This window comes from Ictalurus furcatus, chromosome 12, assembly GCF_023375685.1.
Source record: "Ictalurus furcatus strain D&B chromosome 12, Billie_1.0, whole genome shotgun sequence".
Taxonomy (NCBI): Eukaryota; Metazoa; Chordata; class Actinopteri; order Siluriformes; family Ictaluridae; genus Ictalurus; species Ictalurus furcatus.
This window is the reverse complement of record NC_071266.1, coordinates 23,181,166-23,198,408: the sequence shown is the minus strand read 5'-3', so window position 1 is coordinate 23,198,408 and position 17,243 is coordinate 23,181,166. Positions and strand designations below refer to the sequence as shown.

General features: G+C 42.7%; 2 protein-coding genes across 4 annotated transcripts in view; both read right to left on the bottom strand.

Moving 5' to 3' along the window:
• Nucleotides 1-3,856: 3,856 nt before the first annotated feature.
• On the bottom strand, nt 3,857-10,110 carry LOC128616242 (sialidase-1-like). 3 transcript variants are annotated; one of them, XM_053638818.1, is made up of 7 exons: nt 9,898-9,978; nt 8,868-9,021; nt 7,724-7,913; nt 7,382-7,644; nt 7,065-7,247; nt 6,001-6,220; nt 3,857-5,504 (listed from the first exon to the last, which is right to left on the bottom strand). In XM_053638818.1, exons 3-7 carry the CDS (start codon nt 7,764-7,766, stop codon nt 5,296-5,298), a joined length of 918 nt encoding a protein of 305 aa, XP_053494793.1. In that variant the 5' UTR covers nt 7,767-7,913; nt 8,868-9,021; nt 9,898-9,978; the 3' UTR covers nt 3,857-5,295. The 3 variants fall into 3 exon arrangements, with proteins under 3 accessions (XP_053494793.1, XP_053494792.1, XP_053494794.1); XM_053638817.1 differs by lacking the exon at nt 8,868-9,021 and having other exon boundaries at nt 9,898-10,110; XM_053638819.1 differs by lacking the exons at nt 8,868-9,021; nt 9,898-9,978 and adding an exon at nt 8,077-8,225.
• Nucleotides 10,111-12,608: 2,498 nt separating this feature from the next.
• Nucleotides 12,609-17,243, bottom strand: part of LOC128616174 (sialidase-1-like) — an 8,315-nt gene continuing 3,680 nt past the window's right edge. Inside the window, exons 5-6 of the mRNA XM_053638713.1 lie at nt 15,422-15,641; nt 12,609-14,573 (exon numbers count right to left, since the gene is read on the bottom strand). Of these exons, the coding sequence (XP_053494688.1) occupies nt 14,353-14,573; nt 15,422-15,641 (441 nt within the window). The 3' untranslated portion in view covers nt 12,609-14,352. The remainder of the gene's footprint in view (nt 14,574-15,421; nt 15,642-17,243) is intronic.

Sequence of the window (17,243 nt, the reverse complement as noted above, 5' to 3'; positions counted from 1 at the left end):
TGGTTTCTATATAGTGCGTTTAAGACTATAGTTAGCAACTCTCGGTCAAATCGACTATGTTAACTTTGTTGTCCTATTCAATGCATCACAATATTTTTTGTTAAACAAATAAAAATTGATTCACATTTAGTACTCACACTCTGATTGTTGTTCATCTTCAATGTTGCCAGAAAAAATGTAGTCATTGATCCTCTAATTCGGTAGGTGGCGCCGTCACAAAAAACTAGGGTCCTAGAAATGCGGTCCTAGGATTGTGGTTCTCCAATTCGGTAGGTGGCGTTGTCACTAAAAAGACTAGGGTCCTAGAAATGCTGTCCTAGGATTGTAGTTCTCCAATTCGTTAGGTGGCGCTGTCACAAAAAAACTAGGGTCCTGGAAATGTGGTCCTAGGACTGCGTTCCTGAAAATGCAGCCTCCAGTATTGTAGGATCATGTTACTCTGTTCTGACCTAGCAGCCGGCACTTCACCTAATAGGCCTGTAGGTGGCACTTGGACATCGTTTAACCAACTATGATCGTTTAATCAAATGGAAAATCAATGCAAAATGCAGTACACCAGCGAGAATAAATTGAACACTACTTACCATTAATGCGACTTCCAAATATGCAAACTTGTTTGTCTGGAAAGAACGATACTCGTCGTCTTTTTTTTCTTTTAGCCATTTCACCTTTTTTTTTTTTAATTGAACAGACTTGCTATGAAGTTTTCAACCGATTTACGAATTTAACAGGGAATCCACATTGTCCAGTGAAATTTGAGCTTGTTGTGCCACAGGTTGGTGTATAAATCACAAACGGGCATCGATTATGAATTATGTAATATTTAAAAATATGGATTATGTAGAGTTTTAATTGAATTGACACACTAGCTTCCGTGATTGTTTTTATTGAAATTTTTTCCCGCCATTGAGCCATAGGCAGTCACTGAAAGAGCCCTCTTTCAGGTTCCCAACCCATGCTGTATAGTGTACATCTGAGAAGATCAATCTTTAAATGGTGCATGACTCCAGAAATGCACGACCACATCTGGCCTCTCTTGTTATGCTCTTCTACTAGAAAACGATGCATGCATAAGAAGTTTGATAAATTATTAATGATAATGTATATACCCATCTAATGAGCTTAAAATGTATGACGGATGTAAATAATTGCCCACAAAATATATCGTACACACCTGAGTCCTTTTACTTATGAACTGAACAGTAAAATTGTCTTAGTCATACAGCTGCTGGAAAGCATGATAAAAGGATGACTAAAATCAAAAATGGATGAGCACAACAAGCACAACAGCACCAACAACAAAGCGAGAAGAATCTAGAAGTAGGCCCAGGGTTCAACTCTATGGACTGGGGCTGATTTCCTTCTAGCCCAGACTGTAAATACATGCAGACTATCAGTGACAGTCCTGCCAGGTGATTCACACAGAGTGAAATGCCACCTGGATTTGATCTCCATCAGTAAGAAGTCATCAGCAGTGATTGAGCAGGTACATGAACATGAAAACGAACAAGGTGGATTATTTACTCATTAATCAATTTTCTCCACCTTTCCATCCATCCATTTTCCATACCGCTTATCCTACACAGGGTCGTGGGAAGCCCGGAGCCTATCCCAGGGAATTCGGGGCACAAGGCGGGGGCACACCCTGGATGGGGTGCCAACCCATCGCAGGGCACACTCACACACACACACACACATTCACACACCCTTTCACACACTACAGACACTTTAGAGATGCCACTCAGCCTACAACACATGTCTTTGGACTGGGGAGGAAACCGGAGTACCCGGAGGAAAACCCGGAAGCACGGGGAGAACACGCAGGGCGGAGGCGGGAATCGAGCCCCCAACACTGGACGTGTTCTGTAATACATATGTTGAATTCAATTCTATTCTATTCATGTTTTATTATTGTATTATTGTTTTCTTATTACTGTTTGTCTATACGGTATAATGTTGCTCTGGCAACATTGTTAAAACAGTCATGCCAATAAAGCACACTTGGAACTTGAAGCCCAGCCCTTTCTTTCTTAAAACCTAAGCAGGACACATATTGTACGTAGTTATACCAAAGAGAGCTGGATTGATGGTGCTTTAAACATGATAAACCACTTTTTTTTAATTCCAACATCAATTACACCTCATTAGCATGATCATGCCACAAGATGGCTACATTTCGCAGCTTCTAGGTCTAAACCCACGGAGTACAGACACGTCGTTATGTCACGCTCAACTAACTCACAATATCCAGCCTCAGACTGGGAAAACCCAAAGAAAACCCCCTCTGAAATCCAGGAAGGTGAGTTCCACATCTGATGACAAATCAACACAGCTGCCCAGAGCATCAACAGTGAACAAAGTAGCACTCCGTCTTGACTTTTAAATGAGTTCACCATCTTTCCAATACAACCTTTCTCCTAATCTGTGCGATAAAGTGTTTTTGACAATAAAACCGTATTCAATATAAGTTTTACAAGAGAAATAAGCAAATAGATAAAGTTGGTTAGATAAAGTGATCTTTTTTTGTTATAAATAAAAACTATCTTTGGGATACATTCCCAGATCTCAATTCTTCAGGTACCTGCAGTGGTGCCATCTACTCTGTACCACGTTTGGGAGTAGTACTCAGCCCCCTAAACTGGCGGATACCCTTGAGGTGGTGCTTGCTGCTTTTAAAAATGTACATTGTTTTTACTGGACTCCCTCTAGATTGGTTTAAAAGACACAGCTATCTGCTGGAGAAGTCAGTTGGAGAATGGTGACATGACGCATGCTTTTTGGTACCCATCCATCCATATTTTATACCACTTATCCTACTGGGTCGCAGGGAACCTGGAGCCTATCCCAGGGAGCATTGGGCACAAAGCAGGGTACAATCCATCACAGGGCACAATCACATACACATTCACACACCCATTCATACATTCCGGACACTTTGGACATGTCTTTGGAGTACCCGGAGGAAACCCTTGCAACACGGGGAGACCATGCAAACTCCACACACACAGGACAACCCTGGAGGCGTGAGGCGAACGTGCTAACCACTAAGCCACCGTGCACCCATGCTTTTTGGTATTGCACTAAAATTCAAGAATTTTGTCTGAGAGTCCAGGATTTCATTTGTGAGGTCTTGGACACTCAGACTACATTCTGCCCCAGATTATGTATGTTGGCTGCTGGGACAGTTATTAAAATAAATGAAAAATATATAAAGAGCTGGGTCCAAACTAGCGTAATGATTGGCCGTCAGATAATTCTCAGAGGGTGGAAGTCAATGGCGTCCCCGTATTTCAGGAGTGGTTGGCTGAATTGGGCAGGGTGGCAGCATACAGTACGAGATGTCTTATGGACAGCTGGGTAGACCTGGGGTATATAGTGGGAAATTGGGCGAGCTCTCCTCTTTTCTGGAGGCCTCGGGTTGAGGTCCATTTCTAGAAAGGCAAGTTTGCGCATGCCGCTTCTTGTGTTCTGTTTACGTAGGTGCTGTTAATTATTTCTGTGTATTTGACTTTGACCACAGTGTTGCTCATTGAGGGGGGGTTAGGGTGGGGTACAGGGAGGGAGTCGGGGATTTAACGCGGTTCACTGGGTTGAAACGGATTCTTTCTTTTGTTCATTTTTGTTATGCACTATATCTGTCTGAGCCAGTAAGAAGTTTCAGTATAAAATAAAAGGCTATCCTGACAGAAGACCCTTTACATGAATATAATTCGTAAAGGAAACCTTTTATTCTTTGAGTCCGTTCCATTTGAAACTGTTCTGTTGTGTGAGTTCAAGGTGCTCCAAAACCTGTGTCCAAAATTTATTTGAACAGCTGGTATGCATTTAACTTTCAGCAATAATACATGTGGACAGGCTTTTTGGCTCGGTACTTGTACTCTGCACGGTGGCCATAAAGTCGAATCGAATCGAATCTAAAACTAAACAAAAAGTATGTGCACAACAGAGCGGAGAGGTGCACCAGAGTCTGAGCATGCACCAGTGTAAGCCACAAAGCTCCTCAAGAGACAGACTGCAGGACACAATAAGCTTAAATAACGGCATTCTTGTCTGCACGCACAATGCATTGCTTTATAATGGACATGTGAATACGTAGATGTATTTTTGCTGTTTCAACAGGAGTGTGCAGCATAGCCGAACTGTGCTTTGTGGAACAGAGAAGTGGTAGTTTCTGTGGCAAGTATGAGAGCATGTGACATTAAACTGACGACCAACAAAGAACTCACATCACCACGAAGTGCAAAACGAGTCTGCGGACTGAAATAATTCTTTCGAAAACGATGCTCATATTTCACTTTAACTCTGTGATGTCTACAGGGCCTTTTACTCATCTCTCCAATGCCTGTATAGTTTATTGAAGCAGGTTATCGTTAGTCGTTGACATCAGCATCGAGCGCCGATCAGATTGTAGTCTCGTTCAGTTTGATTCTTTGCAAATGCACATTAAATACACGTTCAAGGCTATACTATTACTTTTAATATTGATCACTGTATTGTGTTAAGTAATGAATAAAACAAGACAGATGCTGTTGTACAAAATAATACACAATTGGGAGGGGGGGGGGGTCGATGTGGCTCGACGCACAAGTGGAGTACTGCTACCTCAACGACATGCATTATTTTGATATAAAAGCACGGTCTGGAGTGTGTTATTGTTACAGCGCAGCAAACTGCCAACGATTACAACTTTTAGATTAGATTAGTGGTTAGATTTAATGTTGTGGAACGTCTGAGAGACAAGTTCCTGTTATCACGTGTTAGAGCCGTGATAAACAGTCATTCGCTCACCACTGATTTGTCATGTTGCATGCTTCAGTGTCGTAATATTGCAGATTTTATGAGGGGGGGGGGATCTATACTGAGCTATAAAATCAAGACTGAATTACAGAAAGTCATGACACAATACTAAAAGTCATATCTTGTCTATGATCATCATCCAGAGCAATTGAGTTGTTAGGGACTGGCGTGATTGGCAGGAGTTTGTAGAGAAGAAGTACCAGAGCATTAAAGGAGCACACTTACTGCCTCTTGCAGATGGGAAATCTTATGACAGTGACATATTAGAGATAGAGAGTACTTTATTGATCCCCAAGGGGAAATTTAGTAACGTGTTATTAGAAATTAGAGTCATTAGAGTGTAATTTAGAAGTGTGAATTGCGTCGTTAAAGAAATAATCCCTGGTGAAGAGCTAAATTAGTTCAAGTATTTCAGAAATTCTTCATCAGCAATGCTACTGTACATCCGCACGCTGGTCATGCTGGCCTCTACAGCCGTGCTCTATAGAAGTTTGGCTCCTACATGCCACCATACAGACTGATTTTTGCTAAAGAGACAGTCTCGTAATAGTCTCTATGGCCTTTTTCATAGATGGCAAAGATGTATTTCTTGTCATCTTTGAGAGATGTTAAACAGGAATAACCACTTGGCCCTTCCCAGATCTGAAAAGTATTCTTTTCCCATGAGTTACCATCAGTCAGAGACCAGCGCAGAGTCAGATTCACCCCTGAAGGACAGAAGCAACAGGAGAACATTAGAAAATGATGTTTCTTTCTGAAACGGTATCCATCCTGTCATGTACCGTCTTATTTAGAAGTATTCAAACTATGAGGTCACATGGTCTGAAAACACAACTTCCTTTTTTTTTTTTTACCTTTTAATACTGAACTGATCTGAAATGGTAAATGTTACACCTGCCTGTACTGTTTAAATGAGTACCAATTTACAATCATGTTGGAAAGTCATCCAGACCTTTGCTTTCAGTTTTTTTTTTGTTTAACCGACACCATGCTACCTATCTTTAATCAATCCTGCTGAATAATACGGCAAAGATTACAATTTGTACTTCGCTTTCGCAGTTTCCAACCAGCAGTTGGGCACAGTGAGAGGTTTTTCCTTGCACACCTCATTATTAAACTCTAATACAGCTCGAGCAGGTGTGTCACAGAAGCAAAACCACGTAGATCCTCTGTCCCATAACATTTTAAACCCTCCTCACTCACTCTTCTCGGAGTTGGCCGGGTTGCTGAAGAACAGCACGCCCTCCTTCTGCAGAGCTCCAGCCGCCACTACGGGATCCACCAGCGTGTGGTCGAACTTCAGCTCCTCCACGGGCAGAGTCTCTCCTCCGTCCGGGCTGCGCACCACCATCCTGCAGCGGCAGTGGTAGTTGTTCTGGTTCCGCACGTTAATCGCGATGCTGCCGTCCTGCAGCTCCACCGGCTGGGGGTGAGAGCGACGTCAGCGTGGTAGAAAGAAAATAAGATATACAACAGCTACAAATCAGGGAGGGCAAAAGCTATCAAGTGCTTTCTCCAAAAAAAACACTTTTTTCCCCCAAAACTACTTGACATGGCACTCAGAGGGAGGCTCTATCTACCCTCTTCTGCATACATGAGCTCACAGATGCCCACGAATGGCTAGTGTGCCTCCATCATCGACAGGAGAAAGAGAGTATGCCCCTGCCACTCAAAAAACATGGCCAAATTTGTTCTTGGACATGGACAGCTGTGTTAGAATCGTCCGGATTCAAATTTGCGATCTACACACGAATGCTTTTTGGTTGTGCCACTGCGGAAACCCAAACCTAATATAGCTTTAGAGAAATCAGAAAATAGTTCCTTTATGTGCAAGAATAAGCCAGAGTGGTGACAAACAGCCTGCTTAGACAATCAGGAAAAAATCTCAAGTGGAAGCGAAATTCAACAGTGTATAGAGGAAATAACAGTATGAAGAGAACAAGTGAGATTAGTAGAGGAACTCAGGTCAAAAATCCTTGTGTCAGCGTGTACTGGAGCTAATCACAAATCCTAACGTTAGCAGAGTTTGAATAAAGAGGTGATGTCTTTCACGTACGAATATGATTCTGTTGTTTACTTCCACAAGGAAGCGAGGACATTTCAGCGGAACAAAGAATCAATTTCTCCGAGTAGCACAAAGGACAAATAATAAAGGTGTTTTTTTTTCCCTTTGTATCCATTCTATTATCGTTGTCACGGTTGCTGTTAGTCTTTGGGCCTATCGAATCCAAAAACGGATCATGCGTCAGAAATTCTCTGTCTATTACCTGACACTCATCAGGGTTGAAGTCCTGGCTCTGTTTGGGCTGGTTATAAGGGATGCTCTTCAGTGAGCCTCCGTTCCTCCACGTGCGCCCGTGATCGTCGCTCAGGATACAGAAAACCCCGTCGCCCTCGATAGTGCCGTGACCACACACCACCAAACGGCCCTTCGCAGGTGGGTGGCGTTTCTGTTGGTGTTAATACAAAACAGCAGAGATTTTTCATTACCGTTCATCAGACGTTCGTTCTGTAAGGAATGTATACAGATAAACACTGACACGAAACCGTCCAAAAAAAAAATACACAGGTTTAGAGATGGTACCTGAATGCCAAATCCTGGCCCTGGGATGAAGCTCTTGACCCCAAGATGGACAGAGAGGTTGCGAGGAGCGCTCCAGGTCACGCCATCATCCAGACTCTCCACTAACATGGTGCTAGAAGGGCTGCATTGGTATCGGTAGAAGCACAGAGAATAGATCAGCATCAGGGATCCCGTTTCTTCATCCACAACGACAGAGCCCAAGTTTGAGCCATCAGTGTGAATCCCATCGTCCACTACGAAGGTAGTAGGAGACCACGTAGCTCCTAGCGCAAAAGAGGTGATCAATGCAGGTCAGCCGCTCTGTATGTGCAACAGAAGCCGTACAGGGTAAATCTAACACACCTTTGTCTGTTGAGCGTCGCATGGCTATAAATTTGGCCTCCATGTCAGTTGAGGATGTCTTTCGAGCCTCTGCAAACGCCACCAAATGTCCACGGGGGGTGAAGCTCAGCAGGGGAATCCGGTATGTGTGCACCTTCCCGGCCCCGCCGCCCACCCACAGCAACTGCTCCTCAGTAATAATAGGACTGATCTGATAGAGAACGAGAGGGCAAATTAAAGAAGAAAAAAAAAACCCCAAAAAAACTAAATCTCTCTCTAAATGTTTCTGTAAAGCTGCTTTGAGACGCTGTCCATTGTAAAATGCACTATAGAAATAAAATTGAACTGAATTGAATCTTTTGAGTTACACGCACCTGCTTCAACAACCAAGCCTATTGTTGCGTGTAGTTTTGCTCACTGAGTTGCAACTTAAAGTCAATGTAAAACAGAGTACTGTGTTTCTTTAACGTGACACTTTCAGGTATGAAATAACGTCTGGCTAGACTTGGGTTTTATCCTTCAGATTATACCACACAGCTGATTTTGACTGAGTAAGTTTTTTTTTTTTATAACAGCAGCTCTGACAGTAATTACAGCTGCAAAGCAAAATACAGGTGTATATTAATGCATTCTCATACGTTATCGTTTCTATGGTAACAGCTAACACGGCGTTTTGTATACAAAAATCCAAAATGGGTTATATATCTGCCATATATGTCAGACGCTCCATATAATCAAAGGCTAATAAAAATCTGATTAAAAAACGGATGAAGATATAATTGCTGATATGATGAGGGTTTTTTTTTTTTATAAGGAGACGTTTATTTAACATCTGTAGAAGGAGTCTCTAGTGTCAGAGCTTTGTAAGAGTCGGTAAGTTTTCCACCACGGGAAAGTCTTCAGGACAGATGGCTACCAGTAACAACAGGAACCTGTTTTGAAGACATTCGACAACATTAACTATAACTATAATCTGATTTTTAAAAAATAATTAAATAATAGGGTGGTAACAGTAACCCTGCTTCGCACCAGCCCACATGAAACAACCCCACTATTGATTATTTTCCTATAACAGCACTCTTAAGTGCTTAATTCCTTACAAACATTATATTATTATATTATAATATTGTGTAGGCCCTTTTTCTGCCACCAAAACATCTCTGACCTGTCAAGGCATGGACTCCAGAAGACCTCTGAAGGTCTGCTGGCACCATTACTGGTGTATCTGGCACCAAGAACAGGACCCGAAGTTTCCCAGCAGAAGATTTCCCAGAGCATCACACTGCCTACTGTCTTCTTTCTATAGTGCATTCTGGTGCCTGTCCACATGATGTAAAAGAAAGCGTGATTCATCAGACCAGGCCAGCTTCTTCCATTGCTCCATGGTCCAGTTCTAATGCTCACGTACCCACTGTGGACAGGGGTCAGCATGGGCACTAACTCGCATGAACTTTACACTAGCTCTTCTGTGGGATCGGAACAGACGGGCTAGCCTTCACGCCCCACACGCATCAATGAGCCTTGGGCACAGATAACCGTGTCACTGGTTCACCGGTTGTCCTTCCTTGGACCGCTTTTGTTAGGTACTAACCACTGCATACCGAGAACACCCCACAAAACCCTACGCTTTAGAGATACTTCGACCCGGTCGTCTAGCCATCACAATCTTGCCCTTGTCAAAGTCACTCAGATCCTTACGCTTTCCCATTTTTCCTGCTTCCAACACGTCAACTTCGAGAACTGACTGTTCGCTTGCAGCCTAATAAATATATCCCACCGCATGAGAGGTGAAACTGTAACGAGATTATCAATGTTAATGTTATATGGATGATCGGTGTATACTCATCTCCTTTTCTGCATGTACATAAAAATGTTAACATGTTTACAGCTGGGTAAAAAGCCATTATGTGACATAAAGAATTTTGACCGGTAAGTAACTCATGCAAAACGGTTGACTCCCTCGCGATCTGGCAACCCTACAGCTCATACTAAAGCAGTTGAATACTGTTTTGTTTTGTTTGTTGTTGTTTTAAATCAGAAATTGTCCATCGTATGTAAATATTAACAACACGGAAACGTGGTCCCTTTCCTGCTACAGGAAGTTAACAACACACACTCTTCACAACAAATGTACATTCGGTAAAGTTTGATCGAAATGACAGGAATTAAAAGTCGTAAATGTATTTATTTTGTACCTTGTCATCGTCTGCGACGGCAAAACAACCCCAAAGAATCCAACAGCACCAGCACACGGAGAGCTTCATATCTGAAAATACATGACTGAAAGGTCGAGCAAAGAAACTTCACTGCTTTATGACACCTTGAAACAAAAATCCCGCAGGAACACGGATACACACCGTGTATGAAAATGAAAGGAGAACAGACTTCACCTTCAGTACACACCTGAAGTGCAGTGAGAGGTCAGTGCCGCTGGGGGCGCTGTTTCACACACACATCCACATGGTGAAGCTGTCCTAGTTCACCTTTTCCTAACTATTGTCATTAAAGGAAAAGTTCACTCTGATGCACATGAAATACGTTTTTAATGAAATAACTGTGATGTTAGTGATTCTGGTGCTAAATTCGTGTATTTTCTGTGAGAAGTCACCGTCTGTGTGTGGTGCTGACATCACAGGTGGACACCGTTATCGCTGGTGCAGTTACAATCGAGTTTAAGAGGAGAGACACGGGCAGGTTTCACTGTTAGCTCCTAAAAACAAAAGAGCTAGCACTTCTTTTGCTGCTCACCAAATTCCTGAAAAAAAAAGCGATGTTCAATATCATATTATTGAGAAATCAGATGGAGAAGCAGCGGAGACTTTCTGGAATACGATCCAACTACACGCTTGTACTACAAATGAGGAGGTGAAAGAGCTGGACTGAATAAAGTGCTGCTGCAGCGCTTTCTTTAAGCCATCCATCCATCTTCTATACCGCTTATTCTATAGGGTCATGGGGAACCTGGAGCCTATCCCAGGGAGCATCGGGTACAAGGTGGGGGACACCCTGGACGGGGTGCCAATCCATCACAGGGCACAATCACACACATTTGTACACTACGGACACTTTGGACATGCAAATCAGACTACCATGCATGTCTTTGGACTGGGGGAGGAAATCGGAGTACCCGGAGATAACCCCCGCAGCACGGGGAGAACATGCAAACTCCACACACACAGGGCCACAATGGGAATCGAACCCCCGACGCTGGAGGTGTGAGGCGAACGTGCTAACCACAAAGTCACCATGTAGTCACACAGCATTGTGGGAAATGCAGGAAACCATTAACTAAAGTGAAAATAGACGGACACACCAACCAGAAACTCGAACTCTGACTTTTATTATAAAAATCCTGGATGCAGTTGAAGGTCACATGTTAAGATTCATATGCAAGCCGTTCAGGGTGGATTTGTCCTTTAAAAATTCGAATAAGGCGAGCACAGTGGCTTAGTGGTCAGCATTGTTGCCTTGCGTGCGCAGAATTCGCATGTCCCTGTGCTCCTCCGGGTACTCCAGTTTCTTCCCCATGTGCTGTAGGCTGTAGGCATTTGGTTGGAACATGCGTGGCTTAGTGGTTAGCACGTTCGCCTCACACCTGCCGGGGCCGTGTGTGCGGAGTTTGCATGTTCTCCCCATGCTGCGGGGGTTTCCTCCGGTTTCCTCCCCCAGTCCAAAGACATGCATGGTAGACTGATTGGCATGTCCAAAGTGTCCGTAGTGTATGAATGTGTGAGTGTGTATGTGATTGTGCCCTACGATGGACTGGCACCCTGTCCAGGGTGTACCCCGCCTTGTGCCCGATGCTCCCTGGGATTGGCTCCAGGTTCCCCCGTGACCCTGAAGAAGGAGTAAGTGGTAGAAGATGGATGGATGGATGGATGTTGCTCAGGAGGCACATGGACCACAACCAGACAATTGGTCATAACTACTGTTTCCAACAAGAGAGTTTAAAACCCCAGAAAAGTCTGTGTTTTTTATCTTTATTGTATTTCCTAGTCTCTGGTATTAAACCATCAGTCTATCAGATTCATGACAAAACATCAAAACGCAAGCAAGTGCAGTTCCAAGAAACCCGACCTCACATATTTATGCTGTACAAAAAACCCCAGTCTAGCTGGTGACTGCATACCTGCACATCAGTGGGGTTTATGTTATCTTTGCAGGCAGGAAGATGCTTTTCTCATGCTTGGGTTTGTATAGGTGTTACACTTTGAGTGATACTTTTAACATGGCTGGGTACAGGGTGTGTGTGTGCATGTTTATTGCAGCGTATTCTTCCTTAAAGCACATACCAGATGTATTATAGTGGTGAGCAGTGTGGTATTGTATTGTTTTATGTCTCTGAAAGGATCTGTCGGCGGACACGTGATTGAGTGATCGCCGTGTTTATTTGTTTCACGCAATCCACACACAGAAACCTGTCAGACAAATCTGTATTGTGTTGGGTATCAGCGCATACGGCGAGCTAAATATCTGAACATATCCGTGCATGTCCTTATTAAAAATACTACAAAAGCGGAGTATGTTTTTCCAGTCCTTAAACCTGAAAGCAGTACAAGCGTTTGGACTTTTACTTTTAAAGTGTATTGTATTGTAGCAACGTTCGCCTCACACCTCCAGGGTCGGGGGTTCGATTCCCACCGTGGCCCTGTGTGCGGAGTTTGCATGTTCTCCCCGTGCTGCGGGGGTTTCCTCCGGGTACTCCGGTTTCCTCCCCCAGTCCAAAGACATGCATGGTAGGCTGATTGGCATGTCCAAAGTGTCCGTAGTGTATGAACGGGTGTGTGTGATTGTGCCCTGCGATGGATTGGCACCCTGTCCAGGGTGTACCCCGCCTTGTGCCCCATGCTCCCTGGGATAGGCTCCAGGATCGCCCCGTGACCCTGAAAAGGATAAGTGGTATAGAAAATGGATGGATGGATGTATTGTAGTACACTTAACGACAAAAAGTGGCACGAAAGTCTTTAGAAGACTAATTCCACTTTATTTATTACCTACTGTAGCATTATACATATAGCATTCACGTGGTATATATCTGCGTGTGCGTCGTTCTACGATTGAGGTGATATTTTTGTGTGCCACTGATATTATATTTACAAATATGTACGTAAAGGTAAAAGACATTTCAAACACAGGTAACCGCCTAACCTTGAAAGCTAAGATTTAATGATTAGTATTTTCCATCAAGGTGTGAATCCATTTAACATCTCATGCTCGAAACATCCTTTTCCACAAGTCGCCCATTATAGGTTACAAAAAAATGTAATAAAAAACGTACATTTTATTTAATTCACTCAACCCTATTACCTGAACACTTATTTGGAATTTCCTGAAGATCACGAGATGAAGAAAAGCCCAACAAATAAAAAATCTTATCCTTTTTTTTCTTTTATTTTCAATAATACATTGGCATTGACCGACAAAAGTACAACCTTGTTGCCCAAATTATAGACTGAAAGCGAGTTATTTATGAAATAAATCATTAGAAAGTCCTCATGAGCTCATGCTATTAATGTGGTTGTGTATTTGCTAATTCCATGAAAAATTTCCAAAAAAAAAACAAAAAACAAAAAAAACACACTGTTGCTCATTTAAGAACAAAGAAACCTAGTGGAAAATTTTCAGAATTATTATTTATGTTTTCTAAATTTTAACGTTGAACAATTCTCAAAATGTATTTATTTTTTTTTTAAATAAATAAATAATAATACACATTTAAGAGTTAACCTGTGCCCTTGTGCTTATTTGGAGATTTTTTTGTATCCTGTACATTTGCTGAATATCTGATAAAGGTTCTGATTCTCGTTACGTTTCTACATCCGACTTCTTCCCAATTTCAAAACGCATGCGTGACAAATCTCCATCGTATTAAGTTGTTTATACCAATGAGCACTTCATTCCTTATACATTAAATCTGAGGTCAGCTCACAAACAGGATGGGCCCTGTTGCCTGTGCGTACACACACACACGCACGCACGCACCGCATGCACGCAATCTTCGACATAATTCTGAGAAATATATATTTAATATAAAATCTAGAATGGCACGTAGATTTATTGGAGCTATATAATGGTATAATGGTTTTCATTCACATTTTGTCGTACTATACGGTAATACTGCAAGAATTCCCAAAGTCCAGTACTGTATGAAGAGTTTTATAGAAAACTATAAAGCTCAAAAGAAAAAGCCAGAGGACAAAAGACACCTGAGTTGATGAACTCATTCGCGGAGTTCAAATCCCGCAAAGTTCTTATGCTAATGATCGTCACGTGACATGAAACGTGTGGTTCACGAGTTCGTACAGAAACGTGTGTCGATGTAATAAAACCAGCGATAGAAGTGACCATTCGGTTCAAAAAGTAATGATTAACAAAATCGATCAATCGTTTGAAATGGATATCCGTAAAACTACCGTAGCTCCGAATCAAATATTCTTGTCTGTAGTTTTGGAAGACAGTCGATCAAGCGGTATCCAGGACTTTTTCTATTTCTTTGTCCGTGTACAATGAGTCACGCCTTGGTCACGTGTGGCAAACAGCAAGCAGATCAATCTCAGCAATTTACTGCAAATTCAGATCACGCCTGAATTTCGTGCGACGTTTAACTTCCGTTTCCTTTTTTCTTTCCCGCAGCGCACCGCCTTCTCGCTCTACCTGCCGCCGTACAGGTGGATTTTGGCGACGGAGATCGACTCGGTGGATTCTAGGTGGCCCTTCTCGTAGATGACGTAGATGTACTTCTTATCTTCGACGGTGTTGCCGACCAGAGACGTCATGGAGGAGTACGCGCTCGGCCCGGCCCAGATCTGCATGGCCTCGTTTTCCCACGTCGTCCCGTTAGTAAAAGACCAGCGGAGAGTCATGTTCACCCCTGGAGGTGAGATAATGCACGTTAGACGTTACACAACAGGGATTATATTTACGTAACAACCTATATTAAACAGAAGCGCTGTTGAATTCTCCATTCTGATTGGTCTGTGTGAGGTGGCGCTCCGACAGTAGCTGCGCTGCACATCACATGACCTACACCTAATAATAATTTTAAAAAAAAAACACGTCTTCTTATTAAACAAAGAAAAATCATCGATATGGTGACGAGACACTGATTTAAGATTAACGGGAAGGAGCCTCCAGTGTCGGTGCACTTTCTGGAACAGAGAGGAGAGCAAATAAAGAGAGGATACTGTTTAAAGCTGCTATAACACAAGCTATAACAGGAATTTGTCCATGAACATCCTTCATAATTGTAAATATAAATGGATAAAAATAAGCTATAACCATTGTCAAATTGTTATGGTAAAAGATGGGGGGGGGGGGGTTTGGGACTTCAGGATGTGCGTTTATAGGAAAATCATCAACCTTCGCTTTGCTTCACATCACACCACCCCATCGTTGATTACTTTCCTATAACATCAGGCCCCCAAGTGTTTTATACCTTACATAATAACGGTATCCATGAGAACGTAACTGCAAGTCATTAGAAATAATCTATAAAGAATAATAAATGTATTATGTTTATACTGATCAAGAAACCTCGTTAAAATCTCCAGGCCTACGAATATGCATGATATGCAAATTGAAACATCCCCCATGTCACACCCACTCCCCGCTACCTTGGTTACAGAGTAGCGTTTCTATCCCTGGTCTAAAAGTGCAGCTATGTTTAAAAGTTCCTTCACACCACTTTGACACCAGGTCCTCCCCTCCTCCCTCACTCACTCTTCTCGGAGTTGGCCGGGTTGCTGAAGAACAGCACGTCCTCCTTCTGCAGAGCTCCAGCCGCCACTACGGGATCCACCAGCGTGTGGTCGAACTTCAGCTCCTCCACGGGCAGAGTCTCTCCTCCGTCCAGGCTGCGCACCACCATCCTGCAGCGGCAGTGGTAGTTGTTCTGGTTCCGCACGTTGATCATGATGCTGCCGTCCTGCAGCTCCACCGGCTGGGGGTGAGAGCGACGTCAGCGTGAATACCACCGTCTCATTTGTAATGAATTCACTTAACAGTATCGCAGGAGTAAGAGTGCACTTATACTACAGTGGGTCACAAAAGTCTCCATACACGGGGGGGAATGAACACTTTTTAGCAAAATGTCTGCCAAAATCTTTCATGCTTAGTTTATATTATATACACACTACCAGTCAAAAGTTTGTGGACACGCGACTGAAATGTTTCTCGTGATCTTAAAAGCCTTTTGATCTGAAGGGGTGTGATTAAATGTGTCAAATCGGTGTCGTAGACAAAAATATAACCGTTCCGACGTATTCATTTCTTTCGTTAGAAAACTAACGCTTTATTTACAAAAATATATATTTATTTAAACGGACGACTCGGAGTGAAATATTGTGAAAAGCAGCCGATAAGAGTCCGGCGTCGGTGTGAACTCCTTTAATACTGTTTAAAAAGCATCTCGGGGGAAATTCCTCAAGAAATCGCTCGAGAAAACGCCAAGAATACATTTCTGGAATATTCTAGGCGAAAAGGGCGTCGACTTTGAAGATACTAAAATACTAAATTATTCTGATTTATTTTGGATTTTTTTTTTTATCACAACATAATTCCCATAGTTCCATTTGTGTTACTCCAGAGTTTTGATGACTTCATTATTATTGTAAAACGTGGGGAAAATAAATGATAAAAATAAAGAATGAGTGCGTGTAAACTTTCGACCGGTTGCGTAAATTTGTTCAGCCTTGAAGAACACATTTGACAAGAGAAGAACGTTTTGAAAAGTGTTCTCATGGCTGAATCAGGAAGCTGTCACAAGGTTGCGATGGACTGTAACAGGAAACATGGCGAGCACATCACACACACACACACACACACACAACACTGTTGACAAACTTATTAACAAACTCAAAAAGACTGGAAGTGATGCGGACCGACCGAGACATGGACGTCCACGAACATCCGACGTGGTGCTGGCGTACAGGTTATAGTCCCCTACTTATGGAGACTTTTGGGACACCCTGTATTATTATAACGTCGGCACGTGCTGATATTCAGTACGGCAGCATTTGCTTTTATACAACAGTTCAACAGTTTTATACAACAGTTCTATTAATAAGAAATGAATATAGCTTCACTGACATTTCAGACAAAATATGGACCAACATTTGACACGTTTTAGCTCCGACAACGGAAACAGTTCCCAAAGAAGCGACAGACGGAGCGCTGCAAGTTGCCATGACAACACACAGACTGACAGCCTGTAGTAAGTGTAGTAACTCTGTTGCACTCTAACAGACTATTGCTAGAATTGGACATTTACGTACCGAACACCGAAAAGCAGAGTGATACACACCGAGAAGCGTCCCAGTGCTGTTGTACTAAACGTCAGCGCTCTTGGAATGAAATTAGTGGAGCAGAACCAAGTGCGTAATTATTTTTAATATCCTCGGCTCTCCTGAGAGAACCTGCAGATCTACGCAGTAAGCCCCATAGTGCTCTTCCTCCAATTTACGGCTATGTAAGTGTGTCTTGTTGCTGTGTGATTCCCTTTTTCAGGTGATTGGTCATACAGGCTGTTACATAATATACGGAT